Source organism: Gracilinanus agilis, chromosome 2 (assembly GCF_016433145.1).
Source record: "Gracilinanus agilis isolate LMUSP501 chromosome 2, AgileGrace, whole genome shotgun sequence".
NCBI lineage: Eukaryota > Metazoa > Chordata > Mammalia > Didelphimorphia > Didelphidae > Gracilinanus > Gracilinanus agilis.
The window spans coordinates 477721265-477736549 of record NC_058131.1 but is presented as its reverse complement, the minus strand read 5'-3'; the positions used below and the strand labels follow the sequence as shown (position 1 = coordinate 477736549).

The 15285-nt window shown below is 37.5% G+C and overlaps 1 protein-coding gene across 1 annotated transcript in view; it reads right to left on the bottom strand.

Annotated features, from left to right (window-relative positions):
- Window positions 1-15285, bottom strand: part of RGS6 (regulator of G protein signaling 6) — a 242202-nt gene that overhangs the window by 135331 nt on the left and 91586 nt on the right. Inside the window, exons 6-8 of the mRNA XM_044659970.1 lie at window positions 14453-14529; window positions 11508-11589; window positions 8613-8695 (exon numbers count right to left, since the gene is read on the bottom strand). Of these exons, the coding sequence (XP_044515905.1) occupies window positions 8613-8695; window positions 11508-11589; window positions 14453-14529 (242 nt within the window). The remainder of the gene's footprint in view (window positions 1-8612; window positions 8696-11507; window positions 11590-14452; window positions 14530-15285) is intronic.

Sequence of the window (15285 nt, the reverse complement as noted above, 5' to 3'; positions counted from 1 at the left end):
GTATGTATAAATATATACAAAACTATGGGGGAAGAAGATAACAATAAGAAAAAAGGAAAGCAAACAAAAAGGAATAAATTTATATTCCATAAAGAAGCACAAGCACATGGGATCAACAGGGGAAAAATAACAATACATTGTAAGGGTAAAGAGGTTAGAGAGAGGGAATATTCAATACTCAAGTGCATTGAAATCAACTTAGAGAAGAACAATCAGATCCATAGGGGCAGAAAATTGATTCACGCCCTATAGAGAAGTAGAAGGGTAACAAAGGGACTAGTGGGGAGGGAAGCAATACTAGGGAGGGAAAGGGCTTGGGGGGGGGGAGCACCACGTGGCTTTAAAGAACAATAAGAGGGGAATAAGAAGGGAGGGGGGAGAAAGGGAAGTACAACAAGCGAGGGGATTATAGGAACTGATTAAAAACAAAACACTGGTATAGAAGGAAACAGTGAAAGAAGAAAGAACAGGACTAGGAGAGAGAATCAAAATGTCTGGGAATGCAGAGTTGATAATTATAACTCTGAATGTGAATGGGATGAACTCACCCATAAAACGGAAGCAAATAGCAGAGTGGATTAGAAACCAAAACCCAACCATATGTTGTTTACAAGAAACACATATTAGCTGGACAGACAGACATAGAATGAAAATGAGAGGATGGAGCAAAATCTTTTGGGCTTCAAATGAGAAAAAGAAGGCAGGGGTGGCTATCATAATCTCTGACAGAGCCAAAGTAAAAATAGATAAGGTTAAAAGAGATAGGGAAGGTTACTACATCCTAATAAAAGGCAGTATAAACAATGAAGAAATATCAGTACTCAATATGTATGCACCAAACGGAATAGCTTCCAAATTTCTAAAGGAGGAGCTAGTGGAGCTCAAGGGTGAAAGAGATAGCAAAACCATACTAGTGGGGGACCTGAACCTTTCCCTATCAGATCTAGATAAATCAAACCAAAAAATAAATAAGAAAGAGATAAGAGAGGTAAATGAAACCCTAGAAAAATTTGAGTTAATAGATATTTGGAGAAATATAAATAGAGACAAAAAGGAATACACCTACTTTTCAGCAGCACATGGAACATTCACAAAGATAGACCATGTAACAGGGCACAGACTGACCACACCAGTGGAAATGCGAATTAGCTACGGAGGCAGGGAGGGGGGTGAGTAGGTGAAGGGGGTGAAGGGTAAAGTAAAAACATGACTTATGTAACCAGGGAAATTTTTTCTAAAAATAAAAAATTATAAAAAAAAATAAATAAATTTCTTGTCTGTGGTCCCAAGGCAAATAAGCATCAGAGATAGGATTCAGCCAGAGGACTTCTTGATTCCAAATTTAGAGCTCTCCTAAACAGGCTTATACAGAAAATGCTTATTTCTCTATAATACACAATAGGACATGTTCCAACAAAACTCAAATACTCCAAATTTCAAAATGGATTTGGGATTTCATCTTTGTGGATCTTCCCTCCAAAGATGCAGATCACAACATATCCATGCTTGCACTTACTAGGAGAAATTTGTCCATTTATCATCAAAAGGCTGATGCTAGAGGAACTTTGCTATAATAGTGAAGAATAAAAAGAGAGATTCAATTTTGTAACTAGATTTCATTAAGAGAAAGGAGGAATACTTTAGGCTTCAATCCTAACCTTAAAAAGTTAACATTAGAATTCTGGGAAGATGGTGGCTTTTTTTTTATCCTGGGACTCCATTCTAGGAGCATAGGGCCACAACCAGTAGGCAATGGGTCACACAGTCGCTAAGGGTCACCCAGCTGGGAAGTGTCTGAGCCCGGGTTTGAACCTAGGACCTTTCGTCTCTAGGCCTGGCTCTCAATCCACTGAGCTAGCCCAGCTGCCCCTACTTTAGGTTGCAGTTTCTTTAGCAGATGTAGTTTTTACAGGGTGGGGTTGCTTACAGGGCAGCTGGGTGGCTCAGTGGATTGAGAGCCAGGCCCAGAGACTGGAGGTCCTAGGTTCAAGTCCGGCCTCGGACACTTCCAGCTGTGTGACCTTGGGCAAATCACTTGACCCCTATTGCCCACCCTTACCACTCCTGGGCCAAGGACGGTCCCTAGCCTGGATGATGGTGGCTTAGACAGAGCAAATCTTAAAACCTCCTCACCCTTTCTGCACCAAGATAGAACACAATGCGCTTCAAGAAGAAAGAGGACCAAATCTAACAATGGGACAAAGCAGGGGGATCCTACTGCTGGACAGTTCAAGAGGTATGCCAAGAAAAAGGTTTGAATTCTTGAACTGTCAGGTCTGAGGGTATTGAAGGGGAATCCCAGGACTCCTCTACCACACACTGTGTGGAGTCTCCAGTGGCCCCTGAAATCTCTGGCAGGCAGGCACAGAAAAGTAATTACAAACCTCCATTGCCAGCTGGGGGAAGATGTTTCATCAAAGCTCATTAAATCCATCTGCTTAAACCAGCAGAACAGAGAAGGAAAAAATACGAGTAAACAACAGAAAAAGAGAAAAGAAATGACAATTGAAAGCTTCTTTCTAGGAAGTGAAAAGATTGCAAATGAAATAGAAGAAGAGGAAGAAACTCCAGCAAATTGGACACAGGCTTTGGAAGATCTCAAAATTCAATTAACTCAAGAACTTCAGGAACTCAAAAAGCAATCAAGAGAGGCTGAAGACAATTTGAAAAAGAAAATACATGAACTAAAACAAGAAAACAAGATATTCAAAGACAGAACTGACCAGCTTGAAAACAAAGCAAAGAAGGCAAAAGATGATCTACAAAGAAAATCAGACCAGAAGGAAAAGGATGACTAAAAAGCCAGGGATGAAATTAAGTCTCTAAAAAATAGAACTCAACAACCTGAAGCAAATGACTTCACATGGCAGCAAGAATATATTAAACAAAGTAAAAAACAATGAAAAATTTGAGAAGAATATGAAATACCTCATTGATACAATAAAAAATATGGAGAACAGAGCTAGAAGAGACAATTTAAGAATTATTGGTTTACCAGAACATCATGACAAAAGAAAAAGTTTAGACATCATCCTTCAGGAAATTATCCAGTAAAACTGCCCTGACATTCTCAAACAAGAGGGAAAAGTGGAAATGGAAAGAATCCACAGATCACTTCCTACATTTAATCCACAACTGACAACTTCCATGAATATTATAGCCAAATTCAAAAACTACCAGGCGAAGGAAAAAATATCACAAGCTGCTAAGAAGAAGTCATTCAGATACCAGGGAACAACAGTTAGGATAACACAGGATCTGGCTGCATCTACATTGAAGGTCCAGAAGGCATGGAACACAATATTCCGGAAAGCAAGAGAACTGGGGCTACAACCAAGATTCAACTATCCAGCAAAACTGACTATATTTTTGTAGGGGAAAGTATGGTCATTCAATAAAATTGAGGATTTCCAAGCATTCATCAAGAAAAAACCGGACTTAAACAGAGAGTTTGCTGCCCAAACACAGAACTCAAGAGAATCATCATAAGGTAATTAAGAGAGTGGGGGTGGTGGTGGGTAGGTGGGAAATCTTTTCTTTAAGGGACCCAATAAATTCAATTGATTTGTATCCCTAGAAGAAAAGAAGATATTGGCAAATATTAAAAATTGTTATTATTAACAGGGTAACTAGAAGAAGTTTACTTAGAGGGAACAGTGGCAAACTGTATAGGATGAAATGTCAAGATATATATCTCTGTGTGTGTGTGTGTGTGTGTGTGTGTGTGTGTGTGTGTGTGTGTATAAATATATACAAAACTAGAGGGGGGAAAAGGAAAAAATATTAAGAAAAATGGGAAAACAAACAAAATGGAGTAAATTTTTATTCCATAAAGAAGTGCATGGGGCAAACAGGAGAGATAACAATACACTGGAAGGGTAAAGAGGTTGGAGAGAGGAAATATTTAATACTTAAGTGCATTGAAATCAACTTAAAGAGGGAAGAATCATCAGATCCATTGTGGCAGAGGATTGATTCGAGCTCTATAGAGAAGTAGAAAAGTAACAAATGGACTGGTGGGGAGGGAAGCAACACTAGGAAGGGAGAGGGCGGGGGTGTAGCTTAAAAAGACCCTAAAGAAGAATAAGAAGGGAATAAGAAGGGAGAGGGGAGAAAGGGAAGTACCATAAGGGAGGGGATTAGGGGAACTGATTAAAAACAAAATTCTGGTAAAGAAGGAAATAGTGAAAGAAGAAAGGGCAGGGCAAAGAAAGAGAATCAAAATGTCTGGGAATACACAGGTGATAATTATAACTCTGAATGTGAATGGGATGAACTCCCCCACAAAATGTAAGCAAATAGCAGAGTGTATTAGAAACCAAAATCCTACCATAGGTTGTCTACAAGAAAAATACATTGGGCAGGCAGGCATGTATAAAGTAAAAATGAAAGGAAGGAGCAAAATCTATTGAACTTCAACTGAGAAAAAGAAGGCAGGAGTTACAATCATGATTTCTGACAGAGTCAAAGTAAAAATAGATCTGGTTAAAAGAGATAGGGAGAGTAATTACATCCTAATAAAAGGCAGTATAAACGATGAAGAAATATAAGTATACTCAACATATATGGACCAAATGGTATAGCACTGAAATTTCTAAAGGAAAAGCTAGTAGAGTTCCAGGACAAAATAGATAGTGAAACTATACTAGTGGGTGACCTCAACCTTCCCCTATAAGATCTAGATAAATCAAACCAAAAAATAAATAAGAAAGAAATAAGAGAGGTGAATGAAATCCTAGACAAATTAGAGTTAAGAGATACATGGAGAAAAATAAATGAGTACAAAAAGGAATACACCTTCTTTTCTGCAGCACATCGAACATTCACAAAGATTGACCATATACTGGGACATAGAAACATGGCAAACAAATGCAAAAAAGCAGAAATAATAAATGTAATCTTCTCAGATCATAATGCAATAAAAATAGTTATTAGTAACAATAAATGGAGAGGCAAACCAAAAACTAATTGGAAATTAAATAATATGATTTTCCAAAATAAGTTAGTGAAAGAACAAATCATAGAAACAATTAATAATTTTATTGAAGACAATGACAATGATGAGACTTCTTACCAAAACCTATGAAATACAGCCAAAGCAGCTCTAAGTGGAAAATTTGTATCACTGAGTGCATATATTAACAAATCAGGGAGGGCAAAGGTTAATGAATTGGGCAGGCAACTTAAAAAAACTAGAAAATGAACAAATTAAAAATCCCCGGATGAAAACTAAATTAGAAATACTAAAAATCAAAGGAGAAATTAATAAAATTGAAAGTAAAAGAACTATTGAAATAATAAATAAGACTAGAAGCTGGTATTTTGAAAAAACAGATAAGATAGACAAAGTACTGGTCAATCTAATAACAAAAAGGAAAGAAGAAAACCAAATTAACACAATCAAAGATGAAAAAGGAGGCCTCACCTCTAATGAAGAGGAAATTAAGGCAATCATTAAAAACTATTTTGCCCAATTATATGGCAATAAACATAGCAATCTAGGTGATATGGATGAATATTTACAAAAATATAAGTTGCCTAGATTAACAGCAGAAGAAATAGAATACTTAAATAATCCAATATCAGTAAAAGCAATTGAACAAGCCATTAAAGAACTCCCTAAGAAAAAATCCCCAGGGCCTGATGGATTCACAAATGAACTTTATCAGACATTCAAAGAACAATTAATCCCAATACTATACAAATTATTTGACATAATAAGCAAAGAAGTCCTACCAAATTACTTTTAGGACACAAGTATAGTACTGATTCAAAAGCCAGGCAGACCAAAAACAGAGAAAGAAAACTACAGATCAATCTCCCTAATGAACATAGATGCAAAAAACTTAAATAGAATACTAGCAAAAAGACTCCAGGGGGCAGCTGGGTAGCTCAGTGGAGTGAGAGTCAGGCCTAGAGACAGGAGGTCCTAGGTTCAAACCCGGCCTCAGCCACTTCCCAGCTGTGTGACCCTGGGCAAGTCACTTGACCCCCATTGCCCACCCTTACCAATCTTCCACCTATGAGACAATACACCAAAGTACAAGGGTAAAAAAAAAAGACTCCAGTAAGTGAGCATGAGGGTTATCCATCATGATCAGGTGGGATTTATACTAGGAATGAAAGTATGGTTCGACATTAGGAAAACCATCCACATAATTGACTAGCTAACAAACAAAAATCACATGATTATGTCAATAGATGCTGAAAAAGCCCTTGACAAAATAAAACACCCATTCCTACCGAAAACACTAGAAAGAATAGGAATTGAAGGACCTTTCCTTAAAATAATACAGTATATATATCTAAATCCATCAACAAGCATCATATGCAATGGGGATGAATTGGAAGCCTTCTCAATAAGATAAAGCCTAAAATAAGGATGCCCATTATCACCTCTATTATTTAACATTGTACTAGAAACACTATCAGTAGCAATTAGAGAAGAAAAAGAAATTGAAGGTATTAAAATAGGCATTGAGGAGACTAAGTTATCACTCTTTGCAGATGATATAATGGTCTACTTAAAAAATCCTAGAGAATCATCAACTAAAAACAACTTTAGGAAAGTTGCAGGATACAAAATACATGCACATAAATCATCAGCATTTCTATATAATTTTCAACACATCATAGCAGCAAGAATTAGAAAGAGAAACACCATCTAAAATCACCCTAGACAATATAAAATACTTAGGAATCTATCTACCAAAACAAACATAGGAATTATATGAACACAACTACAAAATACTTACCAAACAATTAAAACTAGATCTAAACAATTGGAAAAACATTGATTGCTCATGGGCAGGATGAGCTAACATAATAAAAATGACCATTCTACCCAAATTAATTCACTTATTTAGTGCCTTACCTATCAAACTACCAAGAAACTTTTTTACAGAATTAGAAAAAACTATAACAAAGTTAATTTGGAAGAACAAAAGATCAAGAATATCAAGGGGAATAATGAAAAAAAAAAAGTGAAGGAAGGTAGCCTAGCATTACCAGATATTAAACTATACTATAAAACAGTGGTAAGCAAAACAATATGGTACTGGCTAAGAGACAGAAGAGAGGATCAGTGGAATAGACTTGGGGTAAGTGACGTCAGCAAGACAGTCTATGATAAACCCAAAGAGCTCAACTTTTGGGACAAAAATTCACTATTTGACAAAACTACTGGGAAAATTGGAAAACAATATGGGAGAGATTAGGTTTAGATCAACATCTCACACCCTACACCAAGATAAATTCAGAATGGATGAATGTCTTGAATATAAAGAAGCAAACTATAAGAAAATTAGGTGAACACAGAATAGTATACTTGTCAGATCTCTGGGAAAGGAAAGTTTTAAAAGCAAGCAAGAGTTAGAAAAATTACAAAATGTAAAATAAATAATTTTGATTATATTAAATTTAAAAGGTTTTGTATAAACAAAACAATGCAACCAAAATCAGAAGGGAAACAACAAACTGGGAAAAAATCTTTATAACAAAAAACTCTGACAAAGGTCGAATTACTCAAATATACAAGGAGCTAAATCAATTGTACAAAAATTTTTTCCATGATTCCATGATTCATGTTTTTACTTTCCTCTTCACCCTTTTCACCCCCCCCATAACCAACCTGCATTTCCACTGGTTTTAACATGTGTCATCAATCAAGACTTTTTCCATATTATTGATAGTTGCATTGGTTATAGCTTATACTTTATATATAGCACTTAATGGTTATAAATCACTTTTACCTACATTCTTTCATTTAATTCTCATGTCAGATGGGTAAGTTAGATAATACCAGTACTGGGACCATATCTGGGGCAGCTAGGTGGCATAGCACCAGGTCTGGAGTCAGGAACTCCTGAGTTCACATCTGGCCTCAAATATTTACTAGTTGTGTAACCCTGGGAAAGTTATTTAACTATGCTTCAGTTTCCTTGTCTGGAAAATGATGTGGAGAAGGAAGTGGCAAGCCACTCCTGTAGCTTAACCAAGAAAATCCCAAATGGGGTCATGAAGAGTCTGACATGACTGAAACAACTCAATAAACAACATTATGATTCCATTCACTGAGAAAAACAGAGTTTTATGCTATTAAGGCTATGCTATATAAATCAGTAAATGGCACAATTAGTATTCAAACCCAAGTCCAGGGTTCTTTCAGCTTCAAGTATGCCTCCCCCACCAAATAACATGTCTCACACAATCAGCCAGATCCGGGGTTTATCACAGTGATTCCCAAAGTGGGCGCCACCGCCCCCTGGTGGGTGCTGCAGAGATCCAGGGGGGCAGTGATGGCCACAGATGCATTTGGGGGTGGTGGATAACTGTAAGGAGGTGGTGATAGTATGTGACAGGGGGCGCTAAGTAATATTTTTTTCTGGAAAGGGAGCAGTAGGACAAAAAAGTCTGGGAACCACTGGTTTATCAGATCAAGGTTTAAGCCCCACGTGATGCTTTAATGGAGACCCATGTAAGGAAGGGGGCCTTGACTGACAGTCACGGTTCCTTAAAAATGAAATAAACTTTTGTTTTTCAGTCTATTTGTCCAAGCAATAGGACGGTTTTGAGGGTGTTCTTGAAATAGAAACATTCCATATTCAACTAACAAGCTGACCTTTTTGACTTTCTGTGGATTCTTCATCCGGCGACATTTTCTGATATCCATTTCTGTTGTATTCACACAACCTGGCTGAGAAAGGAATCATTGGAAAAATTACTAATTGCAGCTCTAATTGATCTAAATGACCTTATTACCACAGAGAAGTCATCTACAATTATTTGTTAAGTGTTTATTATTTGCCAGGCACTGTGATAAGCACTGGGATAACAAGAAAGGCAAAATTCTAATATATAAGTAGACAAATCCTGGGTGTCTTCAAAATCTTTGGGTAGTACTAAGGTATTTATAACTTAATACTTGCTGAGTACTTTAAGCTATTAATAGCTCAATACCAGCTTACATTAAACTATTAATAGCTTAAAATTGTACAAAGACTTTGGGGACACCTTGTATATGTTGATGTTCTCCAGTGAACAAATTAATTTTGTTTACTGGATCTGTGCTTGCCTTTTTTCAAATGATGACAGATTATAATATGATGATGAGGATGATATTTATAAATGACTTTTAACTAAGATGTTTCTTTGGTGATATAATAAGGGGAAGAGGGGAAGGGAATAAGTATTTATATAGCTCTTACTCTATGCCAGATACTAAGCACTTTACAAATATTATCTTATTTGTTTCTCACAATAATCCTATAAAGGAGATGGTATTATTGTCCCTATTTTATAGTTGAGGAAACTGAGGTAAATAAAGATGGGGGCAGGTAGTTGATTCAGTAGATAGAGAGAGATCCAAGCCCAGAGACAGGAGCTCTAGCCTCAAACACTTCCTAGCTGTTAGACCTTGGGTAAGTCACTTGACCCCCATTGTCTAGCCCTGTGTTGGCAAACCTATGGCACATGTGCCAGAGCATGCTGAAGTGGGCTGTTCCCTTCCCCTTCTCCATGTGTTCCTGAGGATATTTCTCACATAACTCTCCCCAGTGCCCAGCAGCCCAATAGAAGCACTTTCTCCCTCCCCTGTCTGGGGTAAGGTGAAGGGTTCACATGTGGCATGATGATTGTTGTTTGTGCACTCGGACCCTAAAAGTTTTGTCATTACTCTACCTATCCTTACCACTCTTCTGCTGTGGAACTGATACTTAGTACTGATTCTAAGAGTAAGGGTTTTTATTAAAAAAAAAAAAAAAAAGATTAAGTGACTTGCCTAGGGTCATATAGCTAGTGATGAATCACATTTTTTAAATTTAAAAAAATTTATTTAAAAATCTTTATATATTTTCTTCCTAAGAACAGATTTTATTTAATTTTATTTTTAATTAATCAATCGATTAATTAATTTAGAATCTTTCCTTCCCCTCTTTTCTCCCCCACTTGCCTGAGTTAATGAGCAAATGAATCACATTCATAAAACATTTAAAAAATTTTCAGAACACCTTTCTCAGAAGAACTCTTTTAGGTATAATTAACATCATAGTGCATATAAGAAGCTGGGAGTCAGCAAGATCAAGTAAATGATTTATCTATGGTCGCATAGCTAGTGGGTGGTAAAGTCACGGTTCAGAATCAGGTCTTCTGACTCAGTCTAAACTCTGTGCCCTCCCCCCCCACTTCTTCTTCCCCTTCTCTTCCTCCCCTCCATCTCTCATTTGTACTCTGTGTAAAGATGGGAGTTCTTAAACATTCAATAAAGTTGGATATGAATTCTTCTCTTTCAATAAGCCTACTTTCTGGCATACAAGTAAAATGGATATTTTGGAATTTCAGACAGAAAATATTTTACTATTCAAGGGGATAAGGTAAGCCTATATTTTTTCTCCTCACATCTATGGTCCTCACCATTTGGAAGCTGAATTTTTTTGTGCCAGCGTTTGTTAAGTAAATGACTTAAATGACTTTTTACCTAATAATACTTATTTATTAGAGAATTCTCCTTGTGTCCTCTCTTCAAAGGCCTGATTCCCTTTCTGTTTCCCCCCACCCTTTTGGGGAGGGGATGGGAAAGGCATCAGGGAATGAGGACCTGAGACTCAAGCAGGATCTGGGTATACAGATCCCAAGTGTCCTTGAGTTGGAGAGAGTAGAGGATTATAGGTCTCTGGTTCCGTCACGTCTTAGGGTAGGATCCAGGTGTCTTCAGTTATGTCCCTCCATCCCTTAGTGATATTTTTATATTTTTGATAGCCAGGTCTGTATTTTTGACATAAAACAGAAAACCTGTTAAAAATTACTGTTTTTAATTATGTGATAAAGATGGGGAAAGGGATTGGTCCTTAGTCTACCTGCCTATTTTATGAAGAAATGTAGAATTTGTTTTGATAAGTGGAATTTAAACAGTCTTGAAAAAGGTCAACTACGTCATATCTAAAAATTTGTAAAAATGGAATTTTTTAATTCTGGTAATGTGGATTGTGCTGTTTCCCAAAGAAGATAATTTGGTAAGGGAGATGAGAACAAAGAGAAATCTCCTAAACATTGGGAGATAGATATTTTGTCGATGTTCAGTTATTTCAGTTGTGTCTGACTCTTCATGACCTTGTTTAGGATTTTTTGGCAAAGATACTAGAATGGTTTGCCATTTCCTTTTCTACTTCATTTTATAATTGAGGGAACTGAGGCAAACAGGGTTAAATGACTTGCTCAGGGTCACCCAGCTAGTAAGGGTCTGATGCCAAAGTTGAACTCAGGAAGAGAAATCTTCCTGACCCCAGGCCTGGCACTCTATCCATGCCACCTAGCTGCCCTAGAAATTTTAGTTTACTTTGGGTGGCTATTAGGGAAAGTGAAGTAATCATATGAATGAATAATAAAATGGTTTATACAGAGATCACCCATTTCCCTGAGATAGATGCTCATAGGCTAAAGACTACCACTGGTTTTAAGAAGGGTTAAATAAAAAATGAGATAACCTATAAAATCATATAAAACTGTCTCACCACTGGCCTGTGTACATCCCAGAAGGCTCGTTCTTGACTATCCAAAATTTTTCTTTCAGTTTTATCTTTTTTCCGATCAATCCTAAAAACGGAAACAGAAAAGAGAAATAATTTGCATTTGTTTTTTTTCTCACTTTCTTATTTTCTTGCCCACTCTTACTTGGCTTCATTTCTAAGGTACTACTACATCTATTGCAAATGGAACAAATACATTTACTTAATTTATTCATTTTAGGATCATGAGGCCTATATGTGTAAAATATCAGTGCCTTCCCTCTTACCCCTCCATTCTACTACATAATGAAATAAACAGAAGAAAATATGCTTGGGACCCAACTTACAAGGATCTTTATAATGGAGAGAAATTTTGCTTGATGCTAGGGAAGAATGTTGGTTTAATCATCTAAAATTCAAAGTCAGCTCAAACATACAAACATACTCTCCTCGAGGACAGGGACTATTTTAGTTCATGTTTAATAATTGCTTGTTGGATTGGGATGGCATTAAGTGTGTAAAATTAATATGTAGGTCAGTCAAATTTCCATCTTTAAATGTACAAGGTTGCTTTAGGTAAAACTTGCTAGAATTTAAAATTTTCTATTTAATCTGAATCTCCTCCCACTCTATCTTTCCCTGCAAAGTAGAGGAAGGACCCCAGCATATGACAAGATCTAGAAATCAAATATCACCACCATTTTGATTTTGCTGGCCCCAGATGGTGGATGCACAAATTGTGAAAGGTAAATTACAGGTGACAAAAGAAATAGTTTATTTTCTAATCAGTAGCCCAGATGAGAGGCTTTTATTAAAACAAGAAAAAAATTGTGTATTGCTTCATATTCCTTCTGTAAGTAAGAAGTAACTCAGATTAATTGCCATGTACTAGGGAACTTCTAGCTTTCAAATCTCATAGGAGCACTTTAGTTTACTGGACTGAAATAAACCTATAATCACCCTGTGATTTTCATGATAATTACCATGTACTTAAATGGTCCACAATTATAAAGTAATCACAGAGTTAATCAAAAAAGTTAATCGAGAAATACCATATGTGTATCAAGTGACAATTCCCCCTCCTTTTGTAACATGTGAGGCTCTTTTATTCTGAAAGTACAAATTAACTTTTCTCTTTGTTTTCTAGGATCTTCTGGGTGCAAAGAGATTATAAACCTTGTTATTCCTGTTCCGATTTCTGCCCCACCCACTATCCTCAGCTTCTCCATGGGCCATAGCTCCTTCTGGAGAAGTAACCAACTCTAGAGTGATATACTACACTTTGCAGAGGGCAACCAGCTTGCTAAGGTTACTGAGAGAGAGTGATGAGATCTTGGGTGAGAGGCAGAGCATAATGAATTGTGGGAAGGAAGAGGAATGCAGGAGAAGGGTCAGATGGATAACCTGTCAACAGAACCCATAATATAGAAGTTAACACAATGGCATCCTAAGAATCATCAATTTGAGTGAAGTAACTACCATTTTTCTCTTTTACTGTACCATTGGGGGCTGTAGGGGTTGGCAGCCGGAGAGGATGTCATCAGTGAGACTGGCTGTAGTAAAGGCAAGGCTTTTCAGCCTCATTCCACAGTATACATGTCAATGTCTACATTTGTCAGAGTAAATTTAAAAAAGGAGGGAAATGAGTGGGGAGAGGAAAGGGGGGTGTGGGGTATCTTATAGATCTGGGTTGGTGAACCTATGGCATGGATGCTGGAGGGGGATGCTCCCTTCCCCCTCTTCATGCACACCTGAGGACATTTCTTTCATCACCCATCCCTCTGCCCAGCAACCCAATGGGAGCGCTTCCTCACCCCTCCCTTCCTGCCTGGGGTAAGGTGGGGTGGCTCACATGTAGTGTGAGAGTTGTAGTTTGGGCACTCATGTCTCTAAAAGGTTTGCCATCACTGCTATAGACATCTGTAGTTAAGTGAGGGTGCCAATATGCTAGCAGTGAAAGTGGGAAGGATGAGACAAGCCTTTAGAAAGATGGCATTTGACCATGCTCAGAGAAAGAATTAGGATAGAAGAGAGTGGCAGTGACTCAGGAGAAATTTAGGCTATATAGATCAAATTTCTTAGTAAAGTAATTATCCAATGAGTTCCATTTAAGGAGAATAAAATGATGAAAGAGAAAGGTGATGCAGGGCAATGGGCTAGAGTGGTTCATGACAATGGTCCATGCAGAGATGTCCCTAGATCTTAAACCATAGGACAAGAAAGGTTTTGAATAACACAGGCTAGGTTACTTGGATTAAGTATTCCTAGCAATTGACTTATGGGAAACTTGTCAAGAGATCTAGGAGTCTTTTCTGCATAAAGTAATAAGTAGCATACCTCGGATCCTCAGGGGTGACTATACTCTTCCAACCTCCTACTTAGGCAAAGAATTTCTTATACTGACACTGTACTGAAAGTGCTGGAAGGGAAGCATACATGTTTCTGCATTGTATCCATCTCCAGTATTTGGCATACCTTGACTTTTGCCTGTGCCAAATATAAAGACTCTTATTTGGAAAAAAAAATAGTGTATTGTTGAAATCAAGGAATCTCCAGCTAGTTACACACAGAACAGGAAGCTGGTAATTATTTGGAGAACTATTGATTGTTCAGGTCAGGATTATGGTTTAAAAATGAATAGAGGAAGGATTTTCCTCAAAGTGTTTTAGAACACCCACTTGATAACTTTCCTAGTGTGAAATTAACCAAGAAGAGGGCACAAACCAAATTATAAGAAAAAAGAGATTACACCATCTGGGCTGAAAATTCAGAGAGATTTCTAAGCAGATCCTGGCCTTCATTTCCACAAAGCTGTTTTTATTAGAAAATAGGGAAGAGGACCAGAAATCCTAAATGTGGTTGTCAACTCCCTTGAACTCATGCAACAAAGACACACATTTGGAATGAAACCCCTTCTTTTTCCTAGAAGGGCCTCTATTCCATTCACATACTTCACTTGGGCTTCCGCTTGCATAAAGATGAATTCCCACTTCCTTGCAAAGGCCCTCTGGAGTCTTGCTAGGTTTTCCTGATAAAAAATGAAAATCAATGAGGGCATTAATCATAATAAGTATTGGACCATGACTACCATGCTCATTACATGTGCGCTCATCCATATTGGTTAGACAGAACAAAATAACAGTCCCCCATTTTAAATTCACTAGACTGGAACTTGATTTAGATTTCTCCTATATCCTGCTACATAGGAATGCACTTCCAATCATCATCAGCATGCCTACTAAATGAATTATCTGTTTGAAGTTTGGCCAGAGCCATTGCAACCTTCTCCCTCTAGGTCTCTCAGATGTATATAACACCCACTGCTCTGGCTGCATATCCAATGTAAGGTAAGGTCTAGAGGTATGCTTGAGTTTCCTTGCTGGGTTCTGTGGATTTCGGGATAACTGATGCCTGCTGGACATTTCTGCAAACAAAACTAAGGAGAATGGGGGTGATTTCTCCGGATTTATCTACTATCCTTAAAAGTAGGTCAATCTAATAGAAGAGAAGCCTATGAGACCAAGTTAGTTTTCTAGAATCTGACCAATGCAGAGAGAGAGTCCATAGCATCACAGATTGAGCATTAGAAAGCACTTTAGAGGTCATTAATTGTCTCTTAGTCTTCACCATGCATATAGCAGTTACACAGTGAGGAATTGGCGGGGAGGGAAAGAAAGGGAAGAGAATAATCTCATTTCCTAATTGAAAGGAGGGGAGAGAGAGAGAGAAAGAGAGAGAGAGAGAGAGAGAGAGAGAGAGAGAGAGAGAGAGAGAGAGAGAGAGA